At 39.8% G+C, this 18419-nt stretch overlaps 2 protein-coding genes across 6 annotated transcripts in view; one reads left to right on the top strand and one right to left on the bottom strand.

Moving 5' to 3' along the window:
• DNAJC2 (DnaJ heat shock protein family (Hsp40) member C2) overlaps positions 1-12435 on the bottom strand; it is a 39601-nt gene extending 27166 nt beyond the window's left edge. For 2 of the 5 annotated variants that reach the window (XM_049893092.1, XM_049893093.1), the window contains exons 1-3: positions 12167-12435; positions 9656-9846; positions 5000-5075 (exon numbers count right to left, since the gene is read on the bottom strand). In XM_049893092.1, the coding sequence (XP_049749049.1) occupies positions 5000-5075; positions 9656-9846; positions 12167-12230 (331 nt within the window). In that variant the 5' untranslated portion in view covers positions 12231-12435. The remainder of the gene's footprint in view (positions 1-4999; positions 5076-9655; positions 9847-12166) is intronic. The other 3 variants (XM_049893094.1, XM_049893095.1, XM_049893096.1) reach the window with 2 other exon arrangements.
• Positions 12436-14209: 1774 nt separating this feature from the next.
• Positions 14210-18419, top strand: part of PSMC2 (proteasome 26S subunit, ATPase 2) — a 32453-nt gene continuing 28243 nt past the window's right edge. The window contains exon 1 of the mRNA XM_049893106.1: positions 14210-14355. Coding sequence (XP_049749063.1) covers positions 14286-14355 — 70 coding nt within the window. The 5' untranslated portion in view covers positions 14210-14285. The remainder of the gene's footprint in view (positions 14356-18419) is intronic.

The raw sequence follows: 18419 nt of genomic DNA, 5'->3' as shown, positions 1-18419 counted from the left end.
TAAACTGCATTTTATGTACTTTCACCATCTACTTAGGAAATCACATAGATTTAACATTATTATCTAAACTACAAACAGATGAAGAGAAAACCTACTCGTTCATGGGAATTATTCTTTTAATCGACTGTTGAATTCAATTTGTGATTCTTTTAATTGGGATTTTTGTATTGATGAATGAGATTTCTAGTCTTTTTAGCTTTCTCTGCCAGGTTTTCACATAGAGACTAATTACATTAACTTCACAAAATTGTTTCAAATAGTTTGTTCAGCATGAGAATTTTCAGTATCTTAAACATGTGAAGGAATTCATGTGCAAAATTATCTGGGCCTAGAAAGTGTATTCTAGTAGATAATTCTTTGATACTTTTTAAATTTTAAAAAAAGATCAATTTCCAAATTCATTTGCATGTAAAGTGATCTAAAAAAATATCTTCTATAATGGTTTTCATCTTCTTTTCCTGACTTCACCATTTGCTTTTTCTTTTTATAAAACCAATTTTGGGATACTGTTTTATCTCTTATTTTTTTCCTCCACCTTCTTTAGTGCTGTTCTTCCCAAAGTTTGAATTGAATACCTGGTTTATTTTTTTCCTCTTTTTAACATTTTAATAAGCTTCTCAGGTGATTTTTAAGAGAATCTCATCCTAGAGTAAGTTTATCTAAGCATTAATGAGGGAAGAACAAGTCAGAAAAAGAGAATGAGAACGGTTGTACAACTCAAAGAATGTAATCAGTGTCACTAAATTGTACACATAGGAACTGTTGAATTGGTGTATGTTTTGCTGTGTATATTTTTAGCAACAACAAAATAAATAAAATCTAGAAAAAAAGTAATATAATAGTTTAAGGCAATGAATTTACTGAAGGTACAGCTCTTTAAGTCTTGAAAGGCAGTGATCTTATTTTCACACACAAAAGATCTATTCTGTAGTACAATTTTTTTTAATTCCTAGGTCCCAGAAAACCAAAACCCAGTGTCGTCGAGTCGATTCCGACTCATAGTGACCCTATAGGGCAGAGCAGAACTGCCCCATAGAGTTTCCAAGGAGCGCCTGGTGGATTTGAACTGCCGACCCCTTGGCTTGCAGCCATAGCACTTACCACTACGCCACCAGGGTTTCCCTAGGTCCCAGAGTATACTTAATTTCCCAAGTGATTTACTTTTTTGGTTTGTTTAAATGTATTTTTTTAATTAAATTGAGATACAATTTACACAGAATAAAATCCTCAGATTTTAAGTATTCAGTTCAATGAACTCTCACAACTGTATACACTCATGTAACTACAAACCAAAAGAAGATATATACCACTTTCATCACCCACAGAGCTCCCTTTTATCCTTTTCCTGTCAACTCACCCCTGACCACCTGGGACAACCCCTTTCTAATTTCTGTCACCATAAGTTCTTAAACTTCATGTAAATGAAAGCATACAATATTATCTGTGTTTGGCTCCTTTTGCTCAACATAATGTTTTCAGATTCATTCACATTCTCGTGTGTACCGGTAACTTGTTCCATTTTTTAATTGCTGAGTAGTAATCCACTGTGTCAATATACAGCAGTTTGCTTATCCATTCTGTTGCTGGACATTTGGGTGGTTTCCAGTTTTTCAGTAAGGTGTTACAAACATTCTTGTACAAATCCTTTTATGGACACATTAAGCTGAGACATTTCCACATATACTGCCCAGGACCAGGAACTGTGACAAATACATTTTGTTTTTTTCAGGTCAGAGATTCTTCTTATAGATAAGGTCGATCAGTTTCTCCACTAACACTTGGGAAGAGGCATTTTCAGCTGGTTTATGCAGAAAAGGAATTTATTAAAAGTGATTAGGTAGCTCAGAGAATCTCCATGAGAGCTAGACGATCAGGTTTGGAGGTTACGTAGCCAGGAACAATAGCCGAATTATACCAGATGGTTTGGAGGCATGATGATTCCACCACTGTTGAGCAGTCACTGTAATTCACAGTATAGATGCTGTGCACAGGCTTCCACCACACCAGGACAGCCAGTGAAAGCTCTAAGTCTCTCACTCTAGGCTTTTTCACCCTTGCCAGCAAAATGGATTTTGTCCAGCACATCTTCACTTACATGTTGTCCTAGGAACTCTAAGTATAAGTAGATTAGTGAAACCTAATTTATCTTAAGACATAAATCTCCATAATTCAGGAACGTTTTCTTTTTTATTTGCAATTACTACCAATTACATTTGTTTTGATTTCTTCTTTATTTGCAAATATTGTTACATCTGTTTTGACTTCTTTAAGGAAATTTAGCATCTCTTCATTCTTTCTCTTTGAATCTTAGAAACATTCCTCAATTTTTATTTTCTAATTTTAAGTCAGCCTTTGAAATTTTAACTGCTGCTCTCACGTTTTTAGTTTCTGGACAATCTTTACGTATTTCTCCAGACTCCTTTCTGCAATGCCTACTCCACCCCAGTGCGGTATCTTCATGTCTCACAACAACATGCAGTAAACAGCTCTCAAGTTTTCTTCTGAACCTTATGATAAATTAAGTCTGAGAGAGGTAATGTCTTCAGTTTCTTCTTGGATAGTTTCCTCTTATGCTGCACTATTTTTTTTTTATTTTTTATGTTGACTTTTCACTTCTTATCACCTGTGCATATTAAAGGATTCTGAGATTGTCCTATACTTGTCCCTGGTAGGCATGTTTTAAAAGTAAGGTAAAGGGTTCGAAGAACACTATCAGTTTGAAAAAGAAACAAAGGTAGCTCGAGATCAGCTGTTATATGTTTACCGAAATTTCAGATTTTTCTTCCCTCTGCTTCCAAATAAAGAAAGTTACTGGGGTGTTTTGAGGCAACTTTAGCAAAGGAGATTTTACATTCGAATTGCTACTGTTATAAAAGGGCTCTAAATATGATTTTTAATTCGTAAAAAGCTTGATATGAAAGTTTTCAATTTAAAAATCAGATATATTTAAGCTAAAATTATTATAATATAAAAAATTCAAATTACCAAAGACTTCATTTTCCATGCAAACATTATCAAATCTACAGCTATCATTTCCAAGTGTGTCAACTTTTACTTCAAGAACAAAATTACGTTAGCAATTTAGATACCACCTTTAGTACTCAAATACTTTATCTTAACCCATCATTTAACTTTTCTAGTAATTTATTCTTATCAGATAATGCGGATAAGGGAGAAAAAAATCTCATTTTATTCAACCTTAACTGACCTCCTAATTTTCATTACAGCAATTCGAAATACATCAAACAAAGCTAAATTTTGTCTGTGTGTTTGTAACTGGATACAACAACTAGAAAGATCTCAAATACTATCAGATATATTTTTTTAATTAGGTTTGTTTGTGCTAACAATTATGGTGGCATAGTGGTTAAGTGTTTGGCTGCTGTCCAAAAGGCTGGCAGTCCGAATTCACCAGACGTTTCCTGGAAACTCTATGGGGCAGTTCTACTTTGTCCTATAGGGTCACTATGAGTCAGAATCTACTTAATGGCAATGGATTTTTTTGGTATACGCTAACTTTGTATTTTTAGATTTGGACTAGACTTTCAGAAAGCAGTTAAACAGCAACTGTTTACTTTATAGTGACAGAGATAAGAGAACAAGTTTCCTTCTGAACAAATACTGATAGAATTTTCAACAAAAGTAGCACAGAATGAGTTAAAATTTCCCTTAATGTTGATAATCTCTGTACTGGTATTGCAAAACTTTTGGTTATAGAATATTCAAAACTTGATTTTTATCATGCCAATAAAAGATTGGACTTAACAAAGTAAACAGATGGTGCTTTTAAAGTTTATTGTACATTTTTCCATCTTAAGAGAAAGAAACTGAATTCCTTTACCTCAAGACACCAACTGTTTTCATAGGTCTAAGTCGCTTCTGATTCTTTTACAAATTTATATGTATCAAGACATATTTGGTATTTGTGTGCTATTATTCCATATAGCACAATTTGACAAATACTTTTTCCCTGACAAATGAATGTTCCTGGTATTTATATATATTGTAATAACTTCACATGCATTAGCATAAGTTTAGTCTATAACCATGTCAATCTTTTAAGAAATCCAATCATAGATATAAACTAATTTCTAAATCCCTTCACTTTATTAAAAAATACCTTCTCGAATTTTCCTAAATGTAAACATTTAGGGAAAAATTTTGAGTTCATCTACTGTACTTAGTCTACATGAGTGTTTCTCAACATAGGAGAGTTCTCATTCAGCCACCTTTTTCCTCCAAGTACAAGTCTTGACTCTCTATTCCATTTCTATATGCCCACAATCTTATCTCCTCCTCTGACCTCAATCTCCATCCTCTGGAGTGGAGGGAAGAACAAGCTCCTAAGATAACACACAGAAAACTAATCACCCTCACCTCTTTCATCAAAGTTTACTAATCAGGTGAAATGAATGCGTATGAAAGAAATGATGTCCATGTTAACTTTGTCAATGAAAATGACAATGAAGCATCAAATAACTTTCTTGGGTACAAGAGAGAAGGTGATATCCACAAGGTGTGACCTGAAAATATTAACATTGAACAACCTAAGTAATAAGGCAACTTCCACTCAGTACAGCTGTTCATACTTCTAAAGAGAGCTAGAATGTTATTTTTTAAAAGCTTGCCATCGGGGGAATGTTCTTTATCCTGCTACAGACACACACGCCCTTACTTCTTATCACTAATGGCAAAGTCCATACATGAGACTGACAAGCCTTTTTTCTGGCTCTGAAAGTAAAGACTGTGGTTATACGTTGTTACGTCAATATAAACAAACCAAAAACCCAGTGCCGTCGAGTTGATTCCAACCCATAGCAGCCCTGCAGGACAGAGTAGAGCTGCCCCAAAGTTTCCAAGGAGCACCTGGTGGGTCAATATAACACGTGCTGCTAAATCTAGAGTTATGGCTATAGGCTATGATCTTACATATCATTCAAAAAGAATAGCATTTCCTGTGCCAGACATTTGATAATTTCAAAAATAACAAAGTACTTACGAGCTGCTTTGATCTGTCTCTGTGTAGCTTTGTATCTTACATGGCCAAGTCCAAGAACTGCATAATGATCCTGGTTCTGACAACGACACAAAGGGGAGTCAAGTTTGAAATTAACCAATATATCCTGCCCCTTGTGTTTTTGCATCCTAAAGCAATGTTTTACAAAGTAAAACTCCCATAATAGGAGTCCATTAAGAGGGTTTGTATAAAATGGGTTCTGTGGTTATATAACTTTGGGAAATGCTAAATATCGGTATAACCCTCTTGATGATTTGCATGCATATACCGTAAGCTTAATAAAGGCTCTGAGAAGTCCTGCAATAAAAAAAAAGGGGAGGGGGCTAACAGAAATCTGTAAAACCCAGCATTTTCCAAACTAATTTGAGCACAGAACCACCCCCCATCCTTTTTTCTTAACACCTACTAATATTCTATGGCCACCCTTTAATTAACAGCCAGGAAGATTTCACAACTGAGGGGAGCATTACAGAAGTCCCAGTAGGCTGGCCAGTTGACAATGACAGGATAGGACACATACATTGAATAAGGTAGGTTGAGTGGAAATTTTGAGAAACTGAGGGATGAAGCTTCTCTGAATAGAAGTACCTGCATATATTCCTGCTTTGGTTAATATCCTACTAAATTTAGAAGCTGAGGTAGCCATTGGAATGAAGATTCCTTAGAGAACTCAAAAGATGCGTTTATATATAGTTTTGGAGAATGATGTCAGCCTACTTTTCAAGTAGGAAAAGGAACTGAGGGTCTAAGACATGGGGGAGAAAAATCACAATAGGACTGACTGGTTTCACACGAAATGCAGTATTACAAACTTCCTATCAATGAGCCCCTTTATTCTGCCTGGCAACCATGGTTTGTTCTGGTCAGTTCACTTTTCCACTCTCTAAGACAACTATTTCATACCTTCTCTCCTCAAATCTCACACACCCTTCTCTACCCTCTCTGACAGATGGCTTTGCCTTGTACTTCACTAAAAACATTAAAATTATCTTTCTCAAATTCCAGCATCTTTCTACCTCCCTACATCTTTTTCCCTTCCCTCCATTCACAATTGAGAGTGCCTTCCCTGTCAAGACAAATTACTCTATCCTTCTTGGTTCTGAATTCCATCCTCTCCAGGCTTCTAAAAGGATAGCATCTTTCAGTTATCACCTAAATTTCAACCTAATTATTCTCATCAGTTAAAAAATATGCTCAGCTATCTCTTATCTTTAAAAACCCTTCCACGATCCTTGTCTAATTACCGCCTATTTCTCTGCTCCTTGTTAAATGTCTTGAAGAAACTACCCACACAACTTTCTCAGCCCCTCACCCATTCATTTTCAACCCACCCCAATCTGATTCTGCTCTGCCCACCCCCACCTCAGGTGCTGTGAAACTGCTCTCTTCAATGTCAATTTTCAAGTGCCAAATCCAAGATCATTTATCTGCCATTACTTGACTTCAATTCCCAGTGGCAGCACAGCTGACTCCTTCCTTAAAACATTATCTTCCCTGAAAGCCTCTGTAAATCTACTCTCTCCTTGTTTTCCTTCCACCTCCCAGTAGCTCTTTTCGGCCACCTCTACTGGCATCTTGATGACCTGCAAAGTTCAGTCCTGGGGTTTTTCTCTCTCTCTACTTTTGTCCTGGATAACCTATCCAATCCCAGGGCCAGAATACAGTACTGTGTGTATGCTGATGGCTCCTAAATTAACTCTAGTGTGGATGCATGTATACTAGCACCTCCAGCTCTCTAACCTCATGGCCTGTCACTCTCTCCCTTGGTTACCCATTCCCAGATACAAGTTTTTTTCACGAAGCATGCCAAGTTCTTTCCCATCTCAGGGCCTCACATGCTATTCTCCCTGCCTGTTATATTCCTCCCCCACTCTTTATGAGGATGCCATCTTGTCCTTTAGTGTAAATGTCATCTCAGTTTAAATGTCATCACCTTATTTAAAATAGACAGCCTTCTCCCCTATCTCAGCTGCTTTTTTTGTTCCCTTCAAAGCAGTTGAAAATTGTCAGAGCTTAAAACTCTCCAATGGCTTTCCACTGACTTGTACTCCTTACCTCCTCGCTCTTCCCTAGCTTTCTCTGCTCTAGCCACACTTGTTCTTTTTCAGCTCCTGGCACATTCCTAGCTTCTTTCTGCTCTACAGCCTCTATATAAGCTCTGCCTGGAATGCTATTCTCCCTGCTCTTTGCAGGTCACTCAGGTATTATTTTACATGTCAACTCCACAGGCCTTCCCTGTCTACTCAATCTAAAGTAGTCACTTGGACACTCTATCACATCACCCTTTTCTGATTCTTTGCCCAGCACTTATTGGCCATGTTCTTGTTTGCTTATTGTCTGTTTCCTCACCGGAATATAAGTTATTTGAGAGCAGTGATATTGTTGTTGAACACAGTATCCTCGGCACCTAGAACAGCATATGACATATAGCAGGTGCTCGATCTATATTTGTTGAGTGAAACAATTAGCTGAATGAATGAACACTGCCACCGTGCTCTGATGTCATCTCTCCTTTCTATTCCAAAGACCTTACACCACTCTTTCTCTTGTAGCTGCCATTCTTTCAGCCTATAAGCATGCTCAACATTCCCCCATTCTATCTTCTCTTGACTCTGCTTTCCCCTCAGGTTACTGCCCTCTCTCACTTTCTTCACAATTCAGCTTTGAGAGTATTTTACTCTTAGGTCTCTACTCCATCACGTCATAGTCACTTCTCAGCCTGCTGCAATCTCTTGCCATCCCAAACATTTTACTGGAACTGCTTTCAGTGAGGTCACCTAAACTTATGTGCCAAATCCAGCACACCATTCTTCGTCTTATATGACTGACCTGCCTCTGAAGCAATGACACCGGTGACTGCCCTCTCTTCCTCAAGACTTCCTCCTCCCTTAGTTTCTAGAAAAGTATAGTGCCTGACTTGTTAAATTAAAAAAGGTCTTTTTCTTCATTTTCTTCCCACTTCTTTCACACTTTTTTTCTTAGTACTCTTGGCTATTTCTCCTCCTCTGTTCATACCTTAAACATCCATGCTCCTTAATGTTTAGTCCTTTTCTTTCAAAACTGATCATGAGTAGCAGTATAATTGACTAAAACTTCCTGAGTTTATTTACTTCTCGTATATGTATGTCTCACCTCATTTAATCCTCGCAACAACCTATGGGATTAGAACTTCTATTATCCGCTAATTGTTTAGCATTTATCATATTCCTAGCACTAGGCTAAGTGCCTTATTTCATCAACCCTCACTATATTCCTTTGAGATGGTGATATTAGCAATCTCATTGCTAAAACGGGAATGAGGTACAGAGAAACTGAATAACTTTCCCAAGGTTCTAGTGCATTAAATGGCAGAACGACATTTGAATTCAGGCATTCTAACTCCACAGCATACAAACTGAAGTATTCTATTAACTCGCTACTGTGGAGTTGATTCCAACTCGTGTGAACCTACGGGACAAAGCAGAACTCCCCCATAGGGTTTCCAAGGCTGTAATCTTTACAGAGCCAGACTGACACATATTTTCTCCCTCAGAGTGGCTGGTGGGTTCAAACCGCTGACCTTTTGATTAGCGGCCAGTCACTTAACCACTGTGCCACAAGGGCTTCTTAATTATTATATTAGTACCTATTGATGCCTATTTGTCTATATTCTTCTCCCTGGCTAATGTAATTCAATCCCCTAGAGCCTCAACCGCTACCTCTGAGCCAATGACTTCCAAATGTCTTTGGCTGTAACCTCTTTTCGGAGTTACAGATCCATTCCTAACCATCTACTAGACAACCTCACCAGTACGTCACAAACACTTCAATTTTAACATAGCTAATAAGTTGAACAAAAACAACACTTCCCACAAACTTCCTTTTCTTGCATACTAGTGTTGGTTACTGACATTACAATCTAGCAAGTCACTCAAGCTAGAATGCTTAGAGGCCTACTGAATACCTCCCACCTCTTGTACTACACAGCCAAGGTCAGCAGGACACTACTACCACCACCACCACCACCAAAAAAAAAATAATAATCTGTTCTCTCTTTCTCAAAATCCGGCCATACCTTCGGTACAAGTCTTACGTTAACCACTTATATTACAGCACTAACCCTTTAGTGTGAACTATTCACTTGCCTTTCATCCCTCTCCCTTTTCAAGCAATTTTCTGTACTGTCAAGAGAATTATTTTTCTAAAAATAGCTCAGAAACTTTTGATGACTTCCTTCTGCCCTGGAGATAAAAGTCTGAATTCCTTCCTTGGTATGGCAAAAAAGGACACTACAGAGTTTGAACTAGAGTTCATTTCAGGCCTAATTTTTCACCACCATCCCTCATACACTCTGCTCTACTCTTCATTAATCCCCAAAAAGACAGCGGCACACATTCTTTTACTCCTTTGTGTCTTTGCATATCTATTCCTTCTGCGCAGATGCCCTTTCTTCCTTCTCTGCCCCATAAACTGCTACTCATTCTTTTAAGAACAGCTCAAACATTGCCTTTTCTGTAAAATCTTCTTAAATTTCTCCACTCAGGGCTTGCAATAAACAGGTGTTCACTGCTGAACCATTTTAAAACACAGTTTATTAATGGAAAACTGCCTATGTCTAACGAAGCATCTGACTGAACAAAAAATTCAGGTATTAAATACCTTCCAGTCTTTGGGATCAAGTGTTTTCAGCATGGGAAACTCTTCTAACTGCAATTCTTCATCTTCTGATTCCTCCGATAACTCTTTCTTATCCTCCAGTTCCTGAAAAGAGGCAGAAGCATTTCTGTTTCTCCTCTTAACAAAAGCTTCAAACCATCTTCCCACAGGTTCAACTTGACAGAGTGTAGAGGCTGTGATTGAAAGTGTTAAGAGAGGCTTCAATGTAATGCATGGCATAAATTTGCTTCAAGGCAACAAGTTTTTTCAGGAAGCAAGATCAAAACTGTGAACCTATCAGAATACATTTTGAAAATAATTAAGAAAATGATTTTAATAATTCAGTTAACATGTGGGTTATCAATAAATAATCATTTCTAGTATTTACATAGTATTCAATCACCTTCTTCCATTTATCTGACACAGTAATACACTCAACAATGTCAGGAATAAATCAATACTTTTCTGGGACTATGAGATGAAGGTGAGGAACAGGGAGAAATACGGCAAACTGCTTTACTTTTAGACCAATAATTGCTGTAAAGCAATAAATTCTGATAAAATGCACCAAGAACTAGTCTCCTCAAAAACAAAAAACCTTATAAAAACAACTCAAAACATCTTAGATAATTATTAAAACCTGGAATGCAGACAGCTTTTAAAATTTTTAAGAACTCACTAGCAATTATCTGTTCTGAAAGATATTTTCCCAAGGAGCTAATGGGGATTTAGTGGAACACACTTTGGGTCTGAAACCAGAAGCTCTGGGTTTTGGTCCAGCTGTCAACTAGGGGTTATACGTCCTGAAATGAGTCAGACACGGCTTCAACTGTAAAATGGGAATAATAAATACCTATTTCACATGCTTCCTAGGAAGACTGAATTAGAAACTATGAAAGCACTTTGAAAATCACAAGCTGTTGTATAAAAGCGAGGCATTATCACTATTCCCGGGAAACTAAAGCCAAACCAAATCCACTGCTGTTGAGTCGATTCTGACTCATAGCGACCCTATATACTACAGAGTAGAACTGCCCCATAGGGTTTCCAAGGCTATACATCTTTTTTTTTTTTTCGTACTTTAGATAAATGCTTACAAACTGGTTTCTCATTAAACAATTAATGCACACACTGTTTTGTGACACTGGTTCCAAGGCTGTAAAGCTTTACAGAAGCAGACTGCCACACCTTGCTCCCACAGAGAGGCTGGTGGGTTCAAACAGCCAACATTTTAGTTAGCATCCGAGTGCTTTAACCATTGTGCCATCAGGACTCTTATTCCTGGGAAGTGGGGGTAAACCACTTTACATTCATATATTACCAATTCAAAAAATATAATTTGGGTCGAAAAAAGTGAACATCTTAATTTTAATTTCATATTTCACAAAAAAGCAAGGATTTTTCCTCCAAGCAACGGAAAACTCTTGGAGCCCTGGTGGCGCAGTGGTTAAGAGCTAAGCTGCTAACCAAAAGGTGAGCGGCTGGAATTCACCAGTCACTCCTTGGAAACCCTATGGGGCAGTTCTACCATCCTATAGGGTTGCAACCGGTCCTAATCGACTAGACCAACAGGTTTGGAATGAATGACTCAGGCGTAAAGTTCTCCTTCCTACCTAATGGTCACAATTTTCTAAAAATAACTAACTTTTCATGTTTTAATTGGTTTGAGAAATTAAGATTTCTCCCCCTCTCCAGGATAGGATTCAAACACCAAGTCCATGAAATACTACTACCTGTTTAGTGCGTGAGTGGATTTTAAGAATATTGCCATTCAAGCCTTTTCTCCTAGTTGAAAGATTATACAAAGACTTCCACAAGCACAAAAGCAACATGTGCCACGAGATTCGTTCAGAATCACATTCAACAAGCGTCTATATAGGCAGCTAAAGGTATTAATGTAGATGGTTGAAACTGGAGACTAAGTTTACAATATCCACGAAATATCTTTGGCTATATCTACAGCAGCAGGACAATCTCACCTGTAGCGACTGTCTTTAAACGTCTGTCTACGCGGATCTTACCAGCAGCGCTGGCAAAGATCTTTTAACAGAGTATAAAAAGCGGTGTCTGAATTCTGACGTTTAAAAAACAAAGCCGTAGCAAAGCTGAAGAGGGAAAAAGGTGTTTAACAGAGCGCTAGCTTTTTTTTTAGCAGTAGTGCTTTGCACGACCCCAGGCACGTGGGGTGATCGCTGCGGGGCAACTTCTTCGCCTTAGACAAGGAGATACTCATGGGAACCTTTTCGGGTATCCTGGGGTTTCTTCCCGAACTACTCAGTCTGATCCGTGAGTCAGCAGACGCGCGATCAGGAAGAAACCAGAGGAACAGAAGACGCCCCCCACTCTCCCTCCTGCCAATCTGGGGGAGGGTTACTGTATCGCAAGGAGCAAAAGGACGCTCGTTGCGCCCTCGGGCGCGAGTCACCAGGGTCAAGGGCAGAGAAATGCCAGGATTGTCAGAAAGGCGGCTGAAGTGACTGCTGCGGGACGGAGTCGTGGTGGGTGGGCACGTACCAGAGGTCAGAGCGTGGGTGATAGCGGTGCCCTGGCCGTCCGCGGCGCTCGGCAGGAGCAGCATGATGGCGCCTGGGCCAGTCCCGCGGGCAGCGGTTCACGGTCCGGGCGGAGGGTGCTTAGCGTTCCCTCCGGCTGTACCTTCCGTCCGAGCCTCGCGCCTTGGCTCTACGACGCCCAGGAACCGGCGCATGGAGACGGTCAATAACCACTTCCGGGATGGAGGCTACGTGATGCAGATGAAAATCCCGTCCCCCCCGCCAGCGTGTGCCTCGTTCCTTCACTGACTCAGCTCCGGCTGGAGACCAAGGCTAGCAAAAGAACAGTTCCTAGATTCATCAATTCCCGTGTAAAAAATGATTATTTTCCTTGCTGAAAAGCAATACGTAGAAAATAGCTTTCTAAAGCAGAGCCTTCCATATTCTATTTAAGTTTTGCTACATTATGTATAAGTCTGAATCTAACCACTGATTTTTCCAGTAGCTCTGTTCGTAAGCATGAAAAGACGTATGAACTAGAGTTGACAGTGATTAGTATATACACCTATAGAAAATTGTCTACATTTATACTTATACTAAATATATATAGTATATACACCTGTGATGTATTTGTTTTCCTAAATAATGGTAGTAGCTATTATTATGTTTGTTGTGATTTTACTAAGTAGTTTACCTTTATTATCTCATTTAATCCCCATAACATTTGTAGAAGAAACCCCTCTCTAGTGGTAGATTCTATTCCAGGGCCAAGCAAATTTTTAAAACTCCTCTAACGGAATTGAGTTTTCTTTCACGATAGTCCCAATTACAGAACGCTGGGACTTCATCGTTTAACATGCAGTAAAATCATTTGTACTTTTACTGTCTGCTTCTAGGACTGAGGCCAAAACCAAGAACTAGCAAGAGGAAGCCAGTGGGTAAAGACTCGCCTCCAACAGCAGTATCTGCAATTGGTGGGGCAAAACAGAAGACTCGATGTGCCACTACTTGGCAGAGAGCACCAGAATTTAGCCATGTATTCTTAGGGATTACATTTTAGCCGTTTAATACATTGAATGGAGCCCTGGTGGCACAGTGGTTAAGAGCCTTCTGCTAGCCAGAAAGTCGACAGTTCGAACCCACCAGCCACTCCTTGGAAATCTTATGGGGCAGTTCTACTCTGTCCAACAGGGTCGCTATGAGTCGACAAAGACTCAACGGTAACGGGTTAATATATTGGTCTGTATATCTACTGCATGGTAAAATTGTACTTTGAAGTTGGCATTTCAAAAACTGAACTAATCATATGCCCCCAAACCTCTTTTTTGACCCCTTTCCCTATGATTGCAACCATTGCCAAAATAGGCTCTAAGGCGCAAAGCAATGACTCCACTTTGTCATTACTAATAATTTTTTTTCACACTTCCTTTTTTCTCGCCATCAACTTAGTTCACGAGTTAGTTTCATTTCTATATAATTATCTCCTAACGGCTCTCTTCTCCAGCTTCTTCTAAACTCATTAATTTCCTTTAAAAAAAAAACTTTTTTTTTTTCCTAACTCCCTTGTACCTGCGGATGGCAGCACCTTTCTTTAGCAGCAGGCTCAAATTTTGAAACTATTTACCTTTACATCCCATGTTAACATCAAATTAATGAACAACTATTTACTTTCACTCTTTTTGTAGATCTAGCCACTACTTTTGGGGTATTTAATATGCCAGGTGTTTTACAAACACTGTTATTTAATGCCTCCACAATCTTGTAAGGTAAAGAGTAGGTAAAGTGTATATTAAAATTCAGAGTTTTTTTTAATTACTCAAGGTTGCAAAAGATTAAATCAGGATTTAAACTCAGCGACAATCTTCGCATTCTTGCTCAGGTGGCTGGGGGAACCTAAAGATAGTGAGAGGCCACCGGGAGTCCGACGGTCCTCTTAAAAGCGAATCCCCGTAACTTCTCCCCGTAACCGCAACCTGAACATTTCAGAGGCTGAAACCCCGGCGCGTCCCTGTGCGCTTGAGTTCAAGCGGCCCGCGGAGCCCGACTCCACTTCCGGTGGGGAAGGGAAAGGCAAGGCGGTACCGGAAGCGAGGAAGGTGCTGTGTAATTACTGAGAAGTTGAGGCGTTTGGAGTCCCTAAAATGCCGGATTACCTCGGTGCAGATCAGCGTAAAACCAAAGAGGATGAGAAGGACGACAAGCCCATCCGAGGTCAGTTGAGAGGGGCAGGAGATGGGGGCCGAGGTGGGACCAGGCTTGGCCCGGGGGGGAGGCTGGATTCCTGCTCCCGACGCGGCGCAGCGGTCCTTTTGTGTTCGTAGTGATTTAGCACCGGGCTTTAGGCGGGCGAACCCGCCTGCCTTCTGTCTTCCTCACCTCACACCCACGTTACATGTTCAGCGCACCCTGGTCTAAATTTTTATTCGTTCTCAGCTCTTGAAGAAGTCACGCACCCTGGTCGGCCTCGCGGGCCTGAGAAGTCCCCCTGTGTAGCAGTGTTTGGTCACCTGGGTCCCTTTTCTCCCTTCCCCCTCCCCCAAGTGTGACATCTTCGTGTTACCACTGTGTGGCGAGGCTCCTGAGCCATAATTTTGTTTTCAAAAGACATTTATTTGACTACATAACCACATTCACATGGTCCAAAATTCTAAAGGCAGAAAAGGATGCATTAGAAAGTTTTTCCCCTTCACCCCAAACACCCACTTTTCTGTGGAGGCAACCATTTTGTGTAAATTTTTTTTTTTTGTACAAACAAGCAAATACTTATTTTTTACATAAATGTAACATGCTGTACTTACATCTTGCTATTTTTTAATCTTACTATATCTTAGAGATCATTTTGTTATATAGTGTTTTGTATGTTTCTCTGCATAGTATCCCATTATATGGTTGTATAATAATGTATTTAGTCATTATTGATGGACATTAAGATTTCTTTCAATCTGTTGTACTTTTAAAGCAGTGAGTACTCTTGATCATAAAACTCTTAACCACATGTGCAAGTATAAGCTGTAAGATACATTTTATAAGTGGAGTTGTAATTTTGGCAGACATTGTCAAATGGCTCTCCATAGAGACTATACCAGTTGACAGTCCCATCCACACACAGCACATGAGATTTGCACACGTTTCAGACATTTATTCCCAGTAGCCCTCTTGTGGTCTCATCTTTATAAATGTTGTTTCCTCCTTTTACTCCTTATAAGCTGTCTTTAAACGTTCTTATTGTTTTTTTTTTTCCTTTCTCTCTCTCCTCCTACTGTTCCCTCTCTAAACTTTAGCCTCTGCTAGCACCCTTTCTTCTCCATCTCTCCCTCTCCTCAAAGAAGAGCTTTTCTTCTCTATTTTCATCCCATACTCTTAGAAGTATTGTATGACACTGAAAACCTCAGAGATATTCAAATCATCTATTAGAAAACTTGGTCACAGAGACTTAGCTTTTGATCAGTGCAGAGATTTGCAGTTTGGTTCTCTGGGTACGGTATCATTCTGTATGTGTGTTAATTTATCCCTTGGATGCAGTTATGACTAAAATCTGTATACAGTTTTATGAGCTTCTTCATCTTATTTGATTTTTACAACCTCACCGTGAGGATAAAATTGTCCTTATTTTTCAGATGAGAAAACGGCTGCTCACTTTTTTCAGGGTTACCTAGCGAATATATCACCTTGCTAGGACGAGCGTCCAGGTTTGATTTCCAAATTCTTTGTTCTTTATGCTTTCTGTCCTTGTTTTGTCACATCATTATGAGGGTCTTTAGCAGCTATGTTGTTAATCCTTGATTACCTCAATTCTCATAATTTGCATCATCACTGCACCTCAGTCACCTAAGGAGGTGATCACTGTTAAACTTGTTTATTAAATGAAGCTGCTTCACTTCTAAAATGTTGAACTTTCCCATTTCTCCTCCGATCACAACTCTTTGCTCTTTAGTCTTCATTACCACCAGACTTTAACTTGACCTGTCTTTTGACAGTCTTTTGGTACTGTCTTTAGTCAGTATCACCTCCAAACGGCTATCTCTTGCTTCCCTACTCAGACTGTTCTTTTTTGACAGTGTTTTTAGTACCTGCCACCTTTGCCCACTTGACTTTCTGTTATCACCTTTTTAGTTTGGGAATTTCATTGTTTCATATTTTTTTGTGTCATGGGCTACCAAGCATTGCTCAAAATAAAGCTTATTATCTCGAATTCAAGTTTTCTGATCTTAACTGACTCCTCCCTGCTAAGCAGCATTTCGATTATCTGTTATTGACTGCATTTTCTTTTGTCATAGTGATTGTTGTAAGCCATTTACACATTTCGAAAGTCGTAGGTTCAATCTCTTTCTTCCGGGCTGCAGATATTAAGAATCCACTTAGAAGTACTCTTAATTTCTCTGTCATCTTCCATTTTTTATTTCAGTCCTGCCTCAGAGGAAGTGTTCAGTTTTTGTCAAGTCTAACCTTCCCATCTGTGTTCCTGACCGTATCCCTTCCTGCTTCAGGACTTTGTTTCATCAGTCACCACCTCTCCGGTTTGTTTTCCTGAGATTTTTTCTTTCACTTTTCCTATAAATATGGTAGTATGGATTGTATCTAAAAAACACAAGGGTGGAGAAGAGCTTTCAACCCCCTCCCCTATCAAGCTGTGACCCATTTTCTTTTCTTCGTTTCACTGCTTAAAAGTGACTGATAGGACAGGCTTTGGAGTCAGAAAGACCTATGCTTGAATCTTGGCTTTACCCCTTCCTTACTGCCTCTTTGACATTGGGCAAGTTACTGAAAACCTGTGAAACTCAGTTTTTCTTATCTGTAATATGGAAACAATTCATTTTACAGGCCTGTAAAGCTTAAATAATAGAATGTACTGTCTATCTCTAATTACAACGCCTTATGTAATAAACTGGAAACCCTGGTGGCATAGTGGTTAAGTGCTACAGCTGCTAACCAAAGGGTTGGCAGTTCAAACCCGCCAGGCGCTCCTTGGAAACTCTACGGGGCGGTTCTCCTCTGTCCTGTAGGGTCGCTATGAGTCGGAACCGACTCGACGGCACTGGGGTTGGGTTTTTTTGGTATGTGATAAACCTCTCAGTGATGGCAGCAGTGGTTGTTATTATTTTGCTCAATGTGTTCACTTCTTTACTACTCATTTGATTTCTTAACTCCTTGCAGTTTGGTTTCTGTCCTTATAAGTGTGTTGAAATTGATCACTGTTTCCTAATTGCCAGATCTGATAGCTTTTTTCATCTAACCTTTGTGTTTTGTACGTTGTTGAGTACTCTGGCCTCCCTTGGGTTCTGTTATTGAACCTTTGTGTTTATCTTCCTTCTTTCACTGCTTCTTCTTTTTCCTTCCTTATGTTCTCGTTCTGAGGTACCCAGGTACAAAGCCTGGGAGCCATGTTTGAGCCTTACGTCCCTCACCTCCTCCTCACATTTAGTCAATTGGCATGCCCTGTAGATTCTTCCCTTTGCAAGGACTTTTCGTCCGCTCCTTCCTTTCTCTTTTCATTGCCACCATCCTTGGTGAAGCTGTTGTGACGTATGACTGGCCTCAGACACACCAAATCTGTTTACAATGTCTTTTTTTTTTAATAATTTTTATTGTGCTTTCAGTGAAAGTTTACAAATCAAGTTAGTCTGTTACATATAAGCTTATATACACCTTACTCCATACTCCCACTTACCCTCCCCCTAATGAGTCAGCCCACTCCCTCCTTCCAGTCTTTCCTTTCTTGACCGTTTTGCCAGTTTCTAACCCTCTCTACCCTTCCATCTCCCCTCCAGACAGGAGATGCCAACACAGTCTCAAGTGTCCACCTGATACAAGTAGCTCACTCTTCATCAGCATCTCTCTCCAAACCATTGTCCAGTCCCTTCCATGTCTGATGAGTTGTCTTCGGGAATGGTTCTTGTCCTGGGCCAACAGAAGGTTTGGGGACCATGACCGCCGGGATTCTTCTAGTCTCAGTCAGACCATTCAGTCTGGTCTTTTTATGAGAATTTGGTGTCTGCATCCCACTGTTCTCCTGCTCCCTCAGGAGTTCTCTGTTGTGCTCCCTGTGAGGGCAGTCATTGGTTGTGGTCGGGCACCATCTAGCTCTTCTGGTCTCAGGATGATATAAGTCTCTGGTTCATGTGGCCCTTTCTGTCTCTTGGGCTCATAGTTATCGTGTGACCTTGGTGTTCGTCATTCTGCTTTGATCCAGGTGGGTTGAGACCAGTGATGCATCTTAGATGGCCCCTTGTTAGCATTTAAGACTCCAGACGCCACATTTCAAAGTGGGATGCAGA

The sequence above is a fragment of the Elephas maximus genome, chromosome 8 (assembly GCF_024166365.1).
Source record: "Elephas maximus indicus isolate mEleMax1 chromosome 8, mEleMax1 primary haplotype, whole genome shotgun sequence".
NCBI lineage: Eukaryota > Metazoa > Chordata > Mammalia > Proboscidea > Elephantidae > Elephas > Elephas maximus.
This window is presented reverse-complemented; position numbering and strand designations above follow the sequence as displayed.